At 35.2% G+C, this 13,573-nt stretch overlaps 1 protein-coding gene across 3 annotated transcripts in view; it reads right to left on the bottom strand.

Moving 5' to 3' along the window:
• The window catches only part of LOC150110194 (katanin p80 WD40 repeat-containing subunit B1-like), a 351,290-nt gene that overhangs the window by 103,153 nt on the left and 234,564 nt on the right, over positions 1-13,573 (bottom strand). For all 3 annotated transcript variants that reach the window (XM_090392102.1, XM_090392114.1, XM_090392108.1), the window contains one exon: positions 116-627. In XM_090392102.1, the coding sequence (XP_090248228.1) occupies positions 116-627 (512 nt within the window). The remainder of the gene's footprint in view (positions 1-115; positions 628-13,573) is intronic.

Here is a 13,573-nt window from a genome sequence, read left to right as displayed (position 1 = left end):
TGTAACTTTTAATGAGGCATACCTATTGTTATAAATGGATGCCAAAAAGAGAGTTCTAGAAAAAATTAATGAATAAAATAAATCTGTATAATCAAAAAACTTGAAAAATACTAACAGGAAGAAATTCTTCTACATCTAGGCCAGCTGGTTTCTCTCTCTGATCTGGTATAAATTCTACAGAATTCCCAGTACTTTTTATTGGCTCAGGAAATACTATTGCTCTTTGAGGAGGTAGAGAAGTGTCCTTTTCTGGAATAATTGGAACAGGTTTCACTATAACAGTTTCTGGTAAGTAGGAATTTTGCCGCCTCATAGCAGTAGCTTTTTCTATAGGCTTAAGGAGATTGGTTGATGGGGTGACACTATGATGATTAACTGGTTGTATAACACTATCTGTTACTTTTGTAAAAGTTGTATTTAGGGGCAATAGAGAAGATACTGAAGTGGCAGGGGGTATTATTGGTACAGTACTTTCAATAACCCTGCTTAAGTATGGAGTTGATGACTTTTCAGGAGGAGGTTTGAATGGTGAAAATGATTTCTCTTTTTGTAGAAATTGCTTGTCTTCTGGTTCATCTGTCACAATAAATCTTCCAGTTTCTGCAAATTCTAGAACTTCTTCTGAATCTAGAACAATACAATATGTTTATTTTATGTAGTTTCAAACTAAACATATATATATATCAATATAGATTATTATAATTTTTTATTTGAGTATTCGCAAAAATGAAACAGCCACAATTTTTCATAGTATTTTATCTTACAGCCTGTACTCAATTCATTACAAATTCATAACTGCTGAACTGAATGATTTTATATTTTTGCTTTCAAAGTATTCAAAAGGCAGTGTGCTGATGCATTTTTTTTCTCTAAAATGAATTCATAAATGAATTGAATTAATTTATCATTTGTGAATGATCTTGTATGAGTTTTATGAGTTTTATAACAACTTAGAGAGGATACTAGTCATCTAGTAGTATGGCATTATGTTGCATTCCAACATAAAAGTACATAAAAACTAAACAACTCTGTTCAATTCTTTATATACTTAGTTTATCCTGCATTTGACGGCTGAATAAAATAATTATTCATCAGTTTTTTTAAATATTAATCTCACTCATGAAAGTCATAAACAACAGTATACACATTAGTCATTGCAGGTGGATTGAAGGTCAGTTAATTTGGAAATCTTGCTTTTGAGACCAAAAGAACACTGTACTTTTTCAATATACCTCAGAATTAGCAATCTCACACTAGACAATAAAAAATCATCTATAACAAGTTAGTTTAATCCTTTATCCAAGTGTGAGCAAACAAAGTTTGCACCTGAAAGTATCTTCAGGACTGGGGTAAGGTAGTGCAACACCAGGCAACTCGTTGCAAAGGTGGAGAGAGCTCTAAGCTCACATCACTCCTATCTCAGTATCTCTCATAATGCAAAGCACATCTCCTTGCGGATATGTGTAATGCTATGCATTAAGGCAAGGGCCACTATCCATACCGGTTTCGACCTTTATTGGGGTCTCATCAGTGGGAGCCAGGCCCAGTAGTGGAGATACAAAGGCAGAAGCAATGAGAGGTCATCCTAACCTATAGGAGTTGCCAAAGGGTGTGCCACCTTATTAATAAATGACTCCAGATTCAGAGAAAGATGTTGAGAGTTTATTTTTCACTTGGTTAGGCTATAATAAGTTTAGTTTAATCCTTTATCCAAGTGTGAGCAAACAAAGTTTGTGCTTGAAAGTATCTTCAGGACTGGGGTAAGGTAGTGCAACACCAGGCAACTCGATGCAAAGGTGGAGAAAGCACCTTTGCAATTTATGAAATTATTTTTCATTGTCTGGTTATTAAATAGGAACAAACTGGTTCCATAATGCAAGCACTTTTGGGGTGAAGGGTAGCCCAAAAATCTTTCAAAAATTCTTTTTAGAGAATTCAAATTGGTGGAGAACTTCAAAAAGAGGTGGCTATCCACCATGCACTGAATGAATATATAGAAACTTGTTTTCTCAGTTATAGAAGGATGCACATAAATATAAGCATTGAAATCGAGGGTATACTTCAATACTAGACCTAATCAAATGCAAGTTTCTCAAAACTTTGCATGGTATGTGTCCAGAGGCTAGTGGGTTGGCTAGGAGATCTGCCATGGACCTAGAGTGCCAGAATCCACAGTGGTGGATACTGAATAATTGTTGAGCCTCCAGGTAGTGAAGAAGTTTAATGGATAAGGTCATCAACATTTTAGAGGTTTGAGATAAGGGCAATGATTTGGAACTTTCAATGGCAGTGTTTTTTTTTTTTTTTTTTTAGGTGAATATAATGTAGAGACAATACAAGATAAGTGTTAGTTCCAGAGCACACTTTTAATTGGGTGGGTATTATCAGGACCAGAAGAGTTTTTGATATTAAAAGTTATTTAAGATTTTTTTTTTCAATGTTATTTTGATAAAAAAAAATATAGTAGGCATTTGGTACATTGTTTAATATGGTATGAAGTGATTTGCCTTTTGATCCTTAGCATAAAACCTGGAAAAAAAAGAGTAATACCAACTGGATGGCTTTGTCTTCAAGCATTATTACAGCAGTACCAGATTAACAAAAGGCACCTGATGGTTTTTGCAAAGAACTCAAAGGCATAACTGCCATTTGTATAAGAAGTGAGTTTCTGCATATACTAAGTCCATACAAAGTCAAATTTGAATTAATGAATGGTTATTGTGCATTTGTGATAAGTTTTAATGTAGAGCGAGAATGAAGTTGGAGTTCCTGTCTTTTAAATATCCAGCTTTGCTTAGCAAACTACTCCACCTCCTCTTAACTTTGGCTCTTTCTTATTCCACTGGTACTATCCTGCAACCTGGAAATTAGCTTATATTCAACCAATTTCTAAGAAAAATAAATCCTCCATCCAGTTTCACTTGCTTCAGTTGTCTCTAAAAAAAACCATATGCTCAACTCCAAACAGCTACTAATCGTATACAAATCACAAATTTTCCCAACCATTGAATACTACTCTCACACCTGAAGTAGGGCCTCTAAGAGACCTAAAAATACTGAATTCTATATAGAAAAGGCCGTCAGATTGATTGATGCCCCCCCCCCCCTCTCTCTCTCTCTAATATATTCCACTCTACTCAGGCATTCAGTTTTTGAAACATGTATCTTCTACACCTCTGAATAAAAAAAATTAGAATACTCAAAGAAAATGTGTTGAAGGATTTGCAATTCTAATTTATGGCATAGAAAGTAATTATTACCAAATACGAATAAGCATAATCTAAATCTAAGCGCTTTGTAGATTATATGACCATGTAAACACATAAAAATGTAATATAAATTATAAGAAAGCTGTTATCTGAAAACATTCACAAAATTAGAATAATTTTTACATGGTTCAAAATATTAGAATAATACAAAAATAAATGCACAAAAATTAGTCAAAGGGGAAACATGATAATTAGTACTTTCTTGCATCCACGCTTAGGTTTTATGACTATTTGTAAACCGTTCAGCAATACTGTTTACTAGCAGTTCACTTTTTTTTTTTTTTGAAATCAAAATGCTTCTTCAAAATTCCTCACAAATTCTCAATGGAGTTTAAACCTGGAGAGTTTGTCAGTGAAGGAATTACAGTGATTTAGCTTTCTTTGAACCATCTCGTAGTGGCCTAAGAAGTGTGACAAAACGCTAAATCTTGCTGAAAAAAGGAAATCACTATCTCATAAATCTTCTGATGCTGGTAACATAAAGTACTCAAGAATTTCTTGGTACACTTTGGAACTGACTCTTAACATAAAGTGCTCAAGAATTTCTTGGTACACTTTGGAACTGACTCCAAGTAGGCTGTGTACACAACACACAGCCTACTTGGACCCTCTGCAGCCATACAAGCCCATACCATTACAGAGAATGCAAATTTCACTGAACACATCATGCATTCTTTATCAAATGCTTCTTGCTTAAGCTGCCAAACACGTATCTCTTGATGACCATGGGACACACAAAACATACCTTCATCACTAAACAGTGCCTTTTTTCAGTCCTCTTGACCCCCACAACAGTCTTTGCTTACACGATTGCACTCTAGCTGCCTTTTGCTTGGAAGTCATAAGGGGGCTTTTGTCTTAGGCACACGATTTAAAACCCAATTTGTGAAATCATCTTAATGTCATAGATTTAGACACATTCACACCTAGTTCATTCAATCTCCTGTGAAAATATCTTGCACCTCAGAAGCTGTTTTTCTTCACAATATTCTTCAATCTCCTCTCATCTCTTAATGTAGTTATCTTTCGAATGCTATTGCAGCGATTATTTTGAAAACACTGGTTATCAGAATACTGTCTTAATACTCTACTCATGCTTGCTTGAGAATGTTTCAATTCCTTAGCTATATTTAATAAAAAATAATAAACTGAAATCCACGGACAAGAAATTCCTCACACATGTCAGTCCCACAGCTACTGAAATATATGCTATTTCTATGCTCTCCTCAAAACCAATCGGAAAAACTTGGAATATTCTAATATATTGAACCGTGTTAAAAATTATTCTAATTTTGTGAATGTTTTCAAAAAGCAGTTTTCTTATAATTTATATTACATACTTATTATGTGTTCATATGGTTATATAATCTACAAAGTACATAGATTTAGATGATGCTAATTCATATTTGGTAATAATTATTTTCTATGCAATAAATTAGAATTGTAAATCATTCAACACATTTTCTTCGATTATCTAATATTTTTATTCAGAGGTGTATAAGCACTTCTATGGCTGCTGTTCATCAGAATTACCATCAATAATTCTCCCACCCCTCTGTCAAATCCATCTGAATGCATGCAGCAGCCAATCAACACCCTCCAACAGTTCAACTACAAACCCAAAGAACAAATTTTTCCTCCTCTTCATTCACCAACTTCACTGCTGTCCTCTGGAATAGTCTGTCTTATTGCCCATCTGCAGTACTAGTGTGATATAGGTTGACCATCCATTTGTGGATGGGTTCTCCATAAAAAAAAAACTTCTATACCACAACCTTTACGCCTCTCAAATAATAAATTGACAGTATGGATTCTGCCATTGTTGATACAGGGGATCTGCTTACTGATGCCACCAAACTGTGAATAACTGCCATGGAAAAGTTTAATAAAGGCTGTGTGTGTGTGATGCCTACAAGGCATTTAATTGGATGTAACAAAGGTCAACTAAGTAAGCTCCCATCATTTAATCTACCCTCTGACTTCTGTAAATCGATTGCCAGCTTTTTGACGGGATGAACATTATATGAGATGGTATATGGATCCATACTTTAAACTTTGCAACTAATGCTGAGTTGTCACATGGCTCCATTCTGTCACCCACTCTCTTCCTTTTATACAGTCAGTCCCCAACTTATAACCACCACTTGTACTAATGATAGCCATCATATAACACATTCACCAAATACCACCTCACTCCTGCACCCATGTATTAAAGTGTTACTACTACTACTACTACTGAGAGTGAGAAATCCTCAATTTTTGGAAAGAATATATCTTGCAGTGTACAAAAAATGTAGACACCATGATGTGAGGTGATAGCAGTGTATATGAATGGTTTTTGAAGAAGAATATGTTTGCACATTCACAGAATTTGATACAAAGCCTTATAAGAGGTTGATGGTAAAAATAGTGCTAGCCAAAGAGTTGGAGACCAATAATGAAGATCTAAACCAGTTGGTGGAAGAGGAACTTTCAAATGAAGAGTTTATTGAGCTGGAAGAACAGAGAAATTTGTAGAAGAAGCAAATACAACTAAGAGGATCATTGCAATATTGAAGCAAACACTGACATGTAAGAATAGGGAAGTTGTCTTGACTCTTTACAAGGCCTTGATACGACTGCACCCAGACCAAACATATGCACAGGAGGTTTAGTCTCCTGCATTCACAGGGATAGGCTGCAATGAAGAATTACAAATATGATACCAGAATTATGGAATGTAGATTACGCTAGGTTGACAGTATGTGCGTGTGTACACTAGTAGACAGAAGAAAGAAGGTTGATATGATAGAGCTCTATAAACTTTTGAGAGGGTGTTATAAATAAAATTTAAGTTGATAAAATTTTTCATTATATGGAAGATAGGGAGAGGACAAGGGGGTTGATTTTTTAGCTATATGCAAATTTAACTTCCACAGTCTGTGGAAGTTAAATTTGCATATAGCTAAGAAAGGAATGAGAGCTAGATTTTTTCTCTCAGAATTATGAGGAGTGAAACAATTTGCCTGTTGAGGTAGTGAATGCATCTAGTATGAATGAGTTTAAGAGAAGGTATGATGGCTGGTGTGGGTGATGCATGGCCTTCTTAATGAGCCCTTGACTGTGCATATTTAGATATCTCATAAAATATGCTGTTAATTACATGTGCAATGCAACTAACATTTATACCACTTGAACATTATCTTAATGCTCCAAAAGAGAATATACTTCATTTTAACGACAGTTATGCTAATATTTCATGAACACCTGATACTAAGAAAACTGTGTTCTCTTTTATGGTTTTGCTGTCATAATATTTGCAATTTAAATGCTAAGGACAATGTTAATATGTTGGCTCGGGCAATGCGAGGGTGGTCGGAAAAGTTCTCGGCCTAGCAATGAAAAAACAAATTTATAATTTCAAAATTATTTTTGTCTGCACAGTTAGCCTAGTGGCCGTGTGCTTCGCAACCATATGTCTAGGGAAGGAGTGTCCTAGAGGTTCAATTCCTATCGGTGACGTGAGGAGCTCAAGGATCTTCCTCAGTCATAGCCAAGTTAGCTGGTCTTGGGGGTGGACAGTAGGGTTTTTCTCCCCAGTTTATCTGGGGTTTTTCATCCACAAAGCAGGCAAACCAGCCTTGAGAACTCAACATCACTGTGGACAGATACACCAGGGCATAGGGCTGACCACCTTATCCTGTGAAAGGTTTGAGGTACGATGATTAATAAACCCTCGACACACAAGGTAAAAGAGGGAAAGGAAGTTGAAATGAGATGAGAAATTATTTTTATTTTTCAACATAATCTCCCTTAAGACTAATATTTATTCCAACAATGCTCCAGAACCATTATCCCGTCCCTATAGCGGTTCTCAGCAAGATCTACAAAATACCCCCTCTACAGCTGCAATCACCTCTTGATTCGAAGAAAAACGCTGACCAGCGAGGAAGAGCAAGTTTTGGATAGAGATAGAAGTCAGAGGGGAGCCAAATCTAGGGAATAAGGTGGATGTTCCAACAATTCATTCCCAAAACACCGATGCCATGACCTTTCCTGCTGATGGAACCGACTTTGTCCTCTTAGGCACTGAACAACCGACTTCTGTTCACTGTTTTGACTGCTGTTTGGATTCTGGTGTGTAATGCAGATCCTTTAATTTTCCCATTGCCAAAACACTTTTGTGGGCAGGTGCACTGTCCTGATGAAAGATGATTTTTATTTCTGTAAACTGGGTCTTTTCTCACAAATTTTTTCGTCTAGTCTGGTTAAAAGATCAGAATAATATTCTAGGTTATTGTTTTACCATTTTCAAGATAATTAATAAACAAAATGCCTTTAGCATCCCAAAACACTGATGTCATGACCTTTCCTGCTGATGGAACCGACTTTATCATCTCAGGTGCTGAACAACCGGCTTCTGTCCACTGTTTTGACTGCTGTTTGGATTCTGTGTATAATAGTGAATCCAAGTCTCATCCATAGTAATAAATCGATGCACAAAATCAGTTTTATTATTGTTAATTTTATTGCCTTTCCCTTAATACATAGCAGTATACACATCTGCAAGGATATGTGCTTTGCATTATGGGAGATACTGAGACAAGGAGTGATGAGAGCTTGGTCCACCTTTGCTGTGAGCTGCCTAATGTTGTACCACCTTACCTCAGTCCTGAAGATATTTTCAGGTGCAAACTTTGTTTGCTTACACTTGGATAAAGGATTAAACTAAATTTATTATAGTATAACCAAGTGCAAAATAAACTTCCAACATTATTGGTGTTTGGTTTAATTATTTCATTGGAATGTACTGGAGAGGAAGGTTTTATACTCACTACTATGTACTTAAAGGGAGGTATATATGCAATGATATACCTAAGACATACAGGCAAAGATTAAATTTCTTTTTAATAATGTGTAGGCCTTTGCTTTTATCACGGCATTTAGTATATACATGATAGATAAAATTTCTTATGAAGGAAAGTGATATTAAACCTGATATCAAAATTGGAGATGTTAATCTCAGCTCTTGACTCTATGCAGATGATGTTATACTTCTAAATAAATCTGCTACAAGTCTGCAAGATTCCCCGACTAAATTGAATAACTCTTGTAATAAATTTGGTATAAAGGTCAGCAATAACAAGACGAAGACAATGAAAATAGGCAGAAGCATTGAAAGTATCAACTGCATTTTGAATGGAGAACCTATAGAACATGTAAAACATTTCAGCTACTTAGGCACGATTTTTAGTGAAGATGGTAAATTAAATTACGGTCACTTAAACAGAATGGGCGAAGAAAGATTAGCAAAACAAGTGTTCTCTGCCAGGTTGGCAGCAAAACGACCCAGAGGAAGACCAAGATATAGGTGGATTGATACGGTACAAAGTGCTTTAGACGATAGAAATATAAGATCTGATAATGTTGGAGTGTTGACAAATAACAGACTGATTTGGAGGAAAATTGTAGATAGGAAATTAATAATGATGTAATTTTTTTCATGGCAGGAATTTGATGATGATAAATTAAATATGGAAATAGACAACAGAATCAATAAAGCTGGTATGGTAGGAAGTCAACTGAATAAATTTATATGGAATAAGAAAGAAATTAGTTAAAACACTAAATTAGCTGTATACAAGACAGTGTTCAAACCAATTTTAACTTATGGATCTGAGAGCTGGGTTCGAAATAAAACATTTGATCAAAGACTAGAGACATGAGAATCTTGAGAAAGATTAGAGGGGTGAACAGATGGCATCAGTGGCAATATCATATTAAAAATGAGGATATTAGGAAGGAACTTAATATTGTTAGCATCCAGGAATGTATTAGCAGAGCCAATCTCAGGTGGTATGGTCACTTAAACAGAATGGGAGAGGTAAGATTAGCAAAACAAGTGTTCTTTGCCAGGTTGGCAGGAAAAAGACCCAGAGGAAGACAAAGATATAGGTGAATTGATACAGTAAAAAGTGCCTTAGAAGATAGAAATATAAGAACTGACAATGTTGGAATCTTGATAGGAAAAAGATTGATTTGGAGGAAAATTGTAGATAGGAAGTTAGTGATGATGTAAGTTTTTCATACAGTACTATCATATTCTGTACACCCCTCGAGGGTATATATATCAGGAATTTGATAATGATGATAGATTTCTTCATATTTCTGATTAGTTTCATGGGAAATTAACCACCATTTTACTTCCAGGATTATCTTGAGTTCTGTCAGTTAAGTGGCCTTCAGGAATGGTTCCTTATCCCCGAAGGTCCACATGGATGAAGTGAAACTTCTTCGTACATCTGCTCAGTCACATTAAAATCAGACCCTAAATTGGCTAGTACATCAGAGACATGTTATTTCTCAAATCAAGTGTAGTGGCAGTAAACTTTGCGATGTGACAGGAGAGTATGTCTTTGCTGGAACAAAGTCATAACATTATTACAGAATTCCGTAGATGCAAATGTACCCATTCAATACAATAAATATATCTATATACCATGAAAAACAACCACATATTACACACACACCATAATGTTTTAAAACTGAGATAATGCAATTCTGCTGTAGCATTTGCTCGCTTGTTGCAAGATGCAATGTCTGTCATCTAATAAAAATTGAGATTCGTCCCTTTAAAGTACATATTTCAAAACAGTCATCCATTGCAATAAGAGGTCATTAATGTGCAAAAACTCTTATCATGAATTTGTGGGAATAATTGATGGGAGGAAATTCCATGCTGCAATGCTCTGTGCATTGGTATATTTATTGTTCAATACTGTTTGAATTCTTTGGTGATCACATTGCAGCTTTTCATGTGAGAGTACTCAACATACAATGATCTTCAGATTCTTTTCTGTAAAAATTTGCTCTCTTCCATACTAAGTTCCACTTTATCATCACCTTTTGTTGTAAAGTAATCCATACTAGCATGAGGAATTTTAAGAACTCAGAAATACATTCAGTGCTCAGTCTTGTAAATATGACAAACAACTTGTACACATCCAAAATCATTAAGCTTGCAACCCATTTTAGTTCAAAGTAAGCTTAATGGCATCTTCCTTATACAACTCTCTTCCTAAAAACCTTCTCTTTTATGCAAGGAGTTTAAAAGGTGATTCTAAAGTTGCATTTGCCCATGCATCATTTTAATTTTTTCTTCTGAGGTGCATTTGATATATGAAAGTTTGGTTAGAGTCCCATGTAATTAGAATTTCTTCTATTAATTTAAGGAGCTTGCTGTGACAGGTCCCGAGTTATATGGACATTTTTATTTTATTATTATTTTTTAAATTTTAATGGGAACTCCCCTAAGATGATTAATTGGAAGTGGCAGGTTTTTCTAACAGAAAGCCTAGGTTATAACCACCAACAAAGAGAAGCCAGCCAGAGAACATATGCATGTACTTAATACATTTGTGAGGTAGAGTGGTGCGAAACAGTATTTTGTGGAGTGACATTTCATCATGAGTCCTGAGACTTCAAGAAAGTCTCAACACAACAATAACCTGGTCTTGGTCTTGCAATAATCTACCAATGTGAGCGAGTTTTTCCATGTACTAAAAAAAGATGCTTGACAGACTTTATTATACTGATTATAAGTTAACACAACTCTAATAATTTATTGACGACTGGCTTCTAAGTTTATTTTCAAGAATATTATTCTATTCTTATAAAAGATAACATTAATTATTTCATATGAGTTTTTTCAATTGAAGGTAAGATAGCTGATGTCAAATGGAGATAGCAGGGTTTCCCCCAAACTTTCTGGAAAATTGGATTTTTCATATGGAAAGTAAGCCAGAGAACACAGGCAATTAACATATACAAATGACTATGCATATACAAATGACGTTACCATTTACTGGCCAGTAATTGGTAACGGAGAATGTCTATTGTGCAGTTAATGGTGATAGTATGATATTGGATGGTGGATTGTGGCAAAGGGTCTGCAACAATGATTCCTCGGGCTTGTCAGAAGATGTCATGTGATAATTGACCAAAACATTGCAACACAGACAAAAATAAAAAATCCAATGAGAAAAGAACACCCTGAAAGAAATTTTCACTATTTGAAGATTCTCATGTTATTTTATGATTAATTGTATTAGAAGTGTTGAAGATCATGATACAGTCATATCATAATAATGCAGAGTATATATTATTTGAATAACATATACAGCTATTAGTATTATGAGTTCTCCCCCATATCAGCATGATACAACTAGCATAATTCCACAGAAGATCTCCTAGCCAACCTCACCCACCTTTGGACAAGTTTGGAGAACCTCAAGTGGTCACTCTTAATATTTCAAGGCATTTGATCAAGTCTGGAATCATGGCCTTCTTACCAAACTACTATCTTATAGCATTCCTCCATCTCTGTGAAACAGACTGCCAGTTCCATTCTGGTTGTTCACTGAATCAGGGTTGCATGCTTTCACTTACGCTCTTCCTCCTACAGGTCAACGTGTCCTCTCATTGCTCTCTAACATCCAATCCTATTCACAGCTTTACTGATGACAGTACTCTCCACTTTCATTTTCAAAATATTGTAGTACTCAAGTAATTCATGCTTTAAGATCTTTAACCAATGATAACAAGAAGAGAACATGAAATAGAAAATGACTGGCTCCCTCCAGTCATTTTCCTAGACTCCAAGTTGTTGCATTATTTATACAGGTGTTTCATGAGTCAGTTCCACTGAATTAATTACAACTATAACTCCACTTTCTGCAATCACGTATGTACGAATATGACCAACATCCAGTTCATTATTATCTTTCCTTTATTCTCTACATAATCAGCTACTTTGGAACAGTCTTCCTCATACTGCTTTCCCCCAATGATTATAACTCTCAAGTCTTCAGGAAATTATTTTCTTCTTTACAGCCACTTTCCACACACACACACACACAGCAGTGTCATGTTATAGGTCTTTGGCTGATACACACACACAGAACCGGCGCTAGGGTCTTTGCCGCCCGCATGCAATTTCTATCTAGGCGCCCCCTGTAATGATCCGGGCGTGGCTGGTTCTTTTATGATAATAAAAATTTTAATTATTTGAAATTTCTTAAATAAATTTTGACAGAACAGCCACACATTGGTTCAATAAATGTAACGAACCAGGGGTGTTGACTAGGCTGGATAATCGTTAAAAACCCGAATATTCAAAAAATTCTCAAAAGTTAAAAGCAAATTTTGATAAAGCCACTTCACTTTAATCGTTGAATATAATTATACAGGGATTATAGCCTTCTCACAAACCCAAATCTCTAACAAAATTAAAATGAATTTTAATTTTGCTTGTAGTCAAATTGTTGTGTCTTCTTTCTTCGTCGAACTTCCGTACCAGTTTTAAATTCTTGTTCTGCATCCACCTCTTCACTCGGTTCTTTTTTGAAAAGTTTGCAACAAAAGCAAAAAACAGAATTTAAAGTTTCAGAATAAATGAGCCATGTTCTTGGCACGAGCTCCCCGTTTTCTATTTTTCTATTATAATATGTGTCGCCAAATTTATGACCATATGTATCTCTGGGATATATTATATTTTTCTTTTGAACAGGCCCCATTTTAATTAAAGCACCTCGTAATTCACCTGGATCTTCTAAATTTACAGAGACTAACAATGTGTTAGTTTCGTGGTCAACTACAACTAAACTTCTCCTAAATGTTTTTCACTTAAATTATGCGTCAATAGTTGCAATAATACTTTCATGCAAACTGGATGATGTGCATGGTTCTTCAACTCTGATTTCTGATGTATCAAGTTGGTTACAATCTGCATCAGAATATTTTAATATTTTAACAAATTTATTAAGAGCCCCAGTTCGTTTCTGAATGTTTGCTTCTTTAGCAACGACGCTTATGATTTTGTATACCGGATAACTTTTTTTTAATTTTTGATTCCATTTCTGTTTTATACCCACAAGAAATTATTACACAATATGACACAGAGAAGAAATAATAGTCTGTACTGCGCTACTGTCAGTAGCCTACTGAGATGCGTACCTTATGACTGGTTAACTAGCAACAAATGTTTTGTATGAAAATTTGTTTCTGCGCATAAAAACTGTTCTCCGTTTCACTTTAGATAGACTGCAGTAGACAACATTCTACAGGCAAGGATTTAGTCTGCTCTCACCAAAATTGTGAACAGCAGGCTGATCAAAGAGGCGGCAATATACAATTTTTTTAAAAATTTTTATTCGGTGTATCCGGGCTTATTTATTTTAATATTGATCATTCTAAGAAATTTTTGTTTTTATGATAAAAATTGTGTTTCTGAAAAATGAACTTATGAACCGTGCCCAGATGGCGGT

This window comes from Typopeltis vanoorti, chromosome 1 (assembly GCF_054136105.1).
Source record: "Typopeltis vanoorti isolate ZY-2024b chromosome 1, IOZ_Tvanoo_1.0, whole genome shotgun sequence".
Taxonomy (NCBI): Eukaryota; Metazoa; Arthropoda; class Arachnida; order Uropygi; family Thelyphonidae; genus Typopeltis; species Typopeltis vanoorti.
This window is presented reverse-complemented; position numbering and strand designations above follow the sequence as displayed.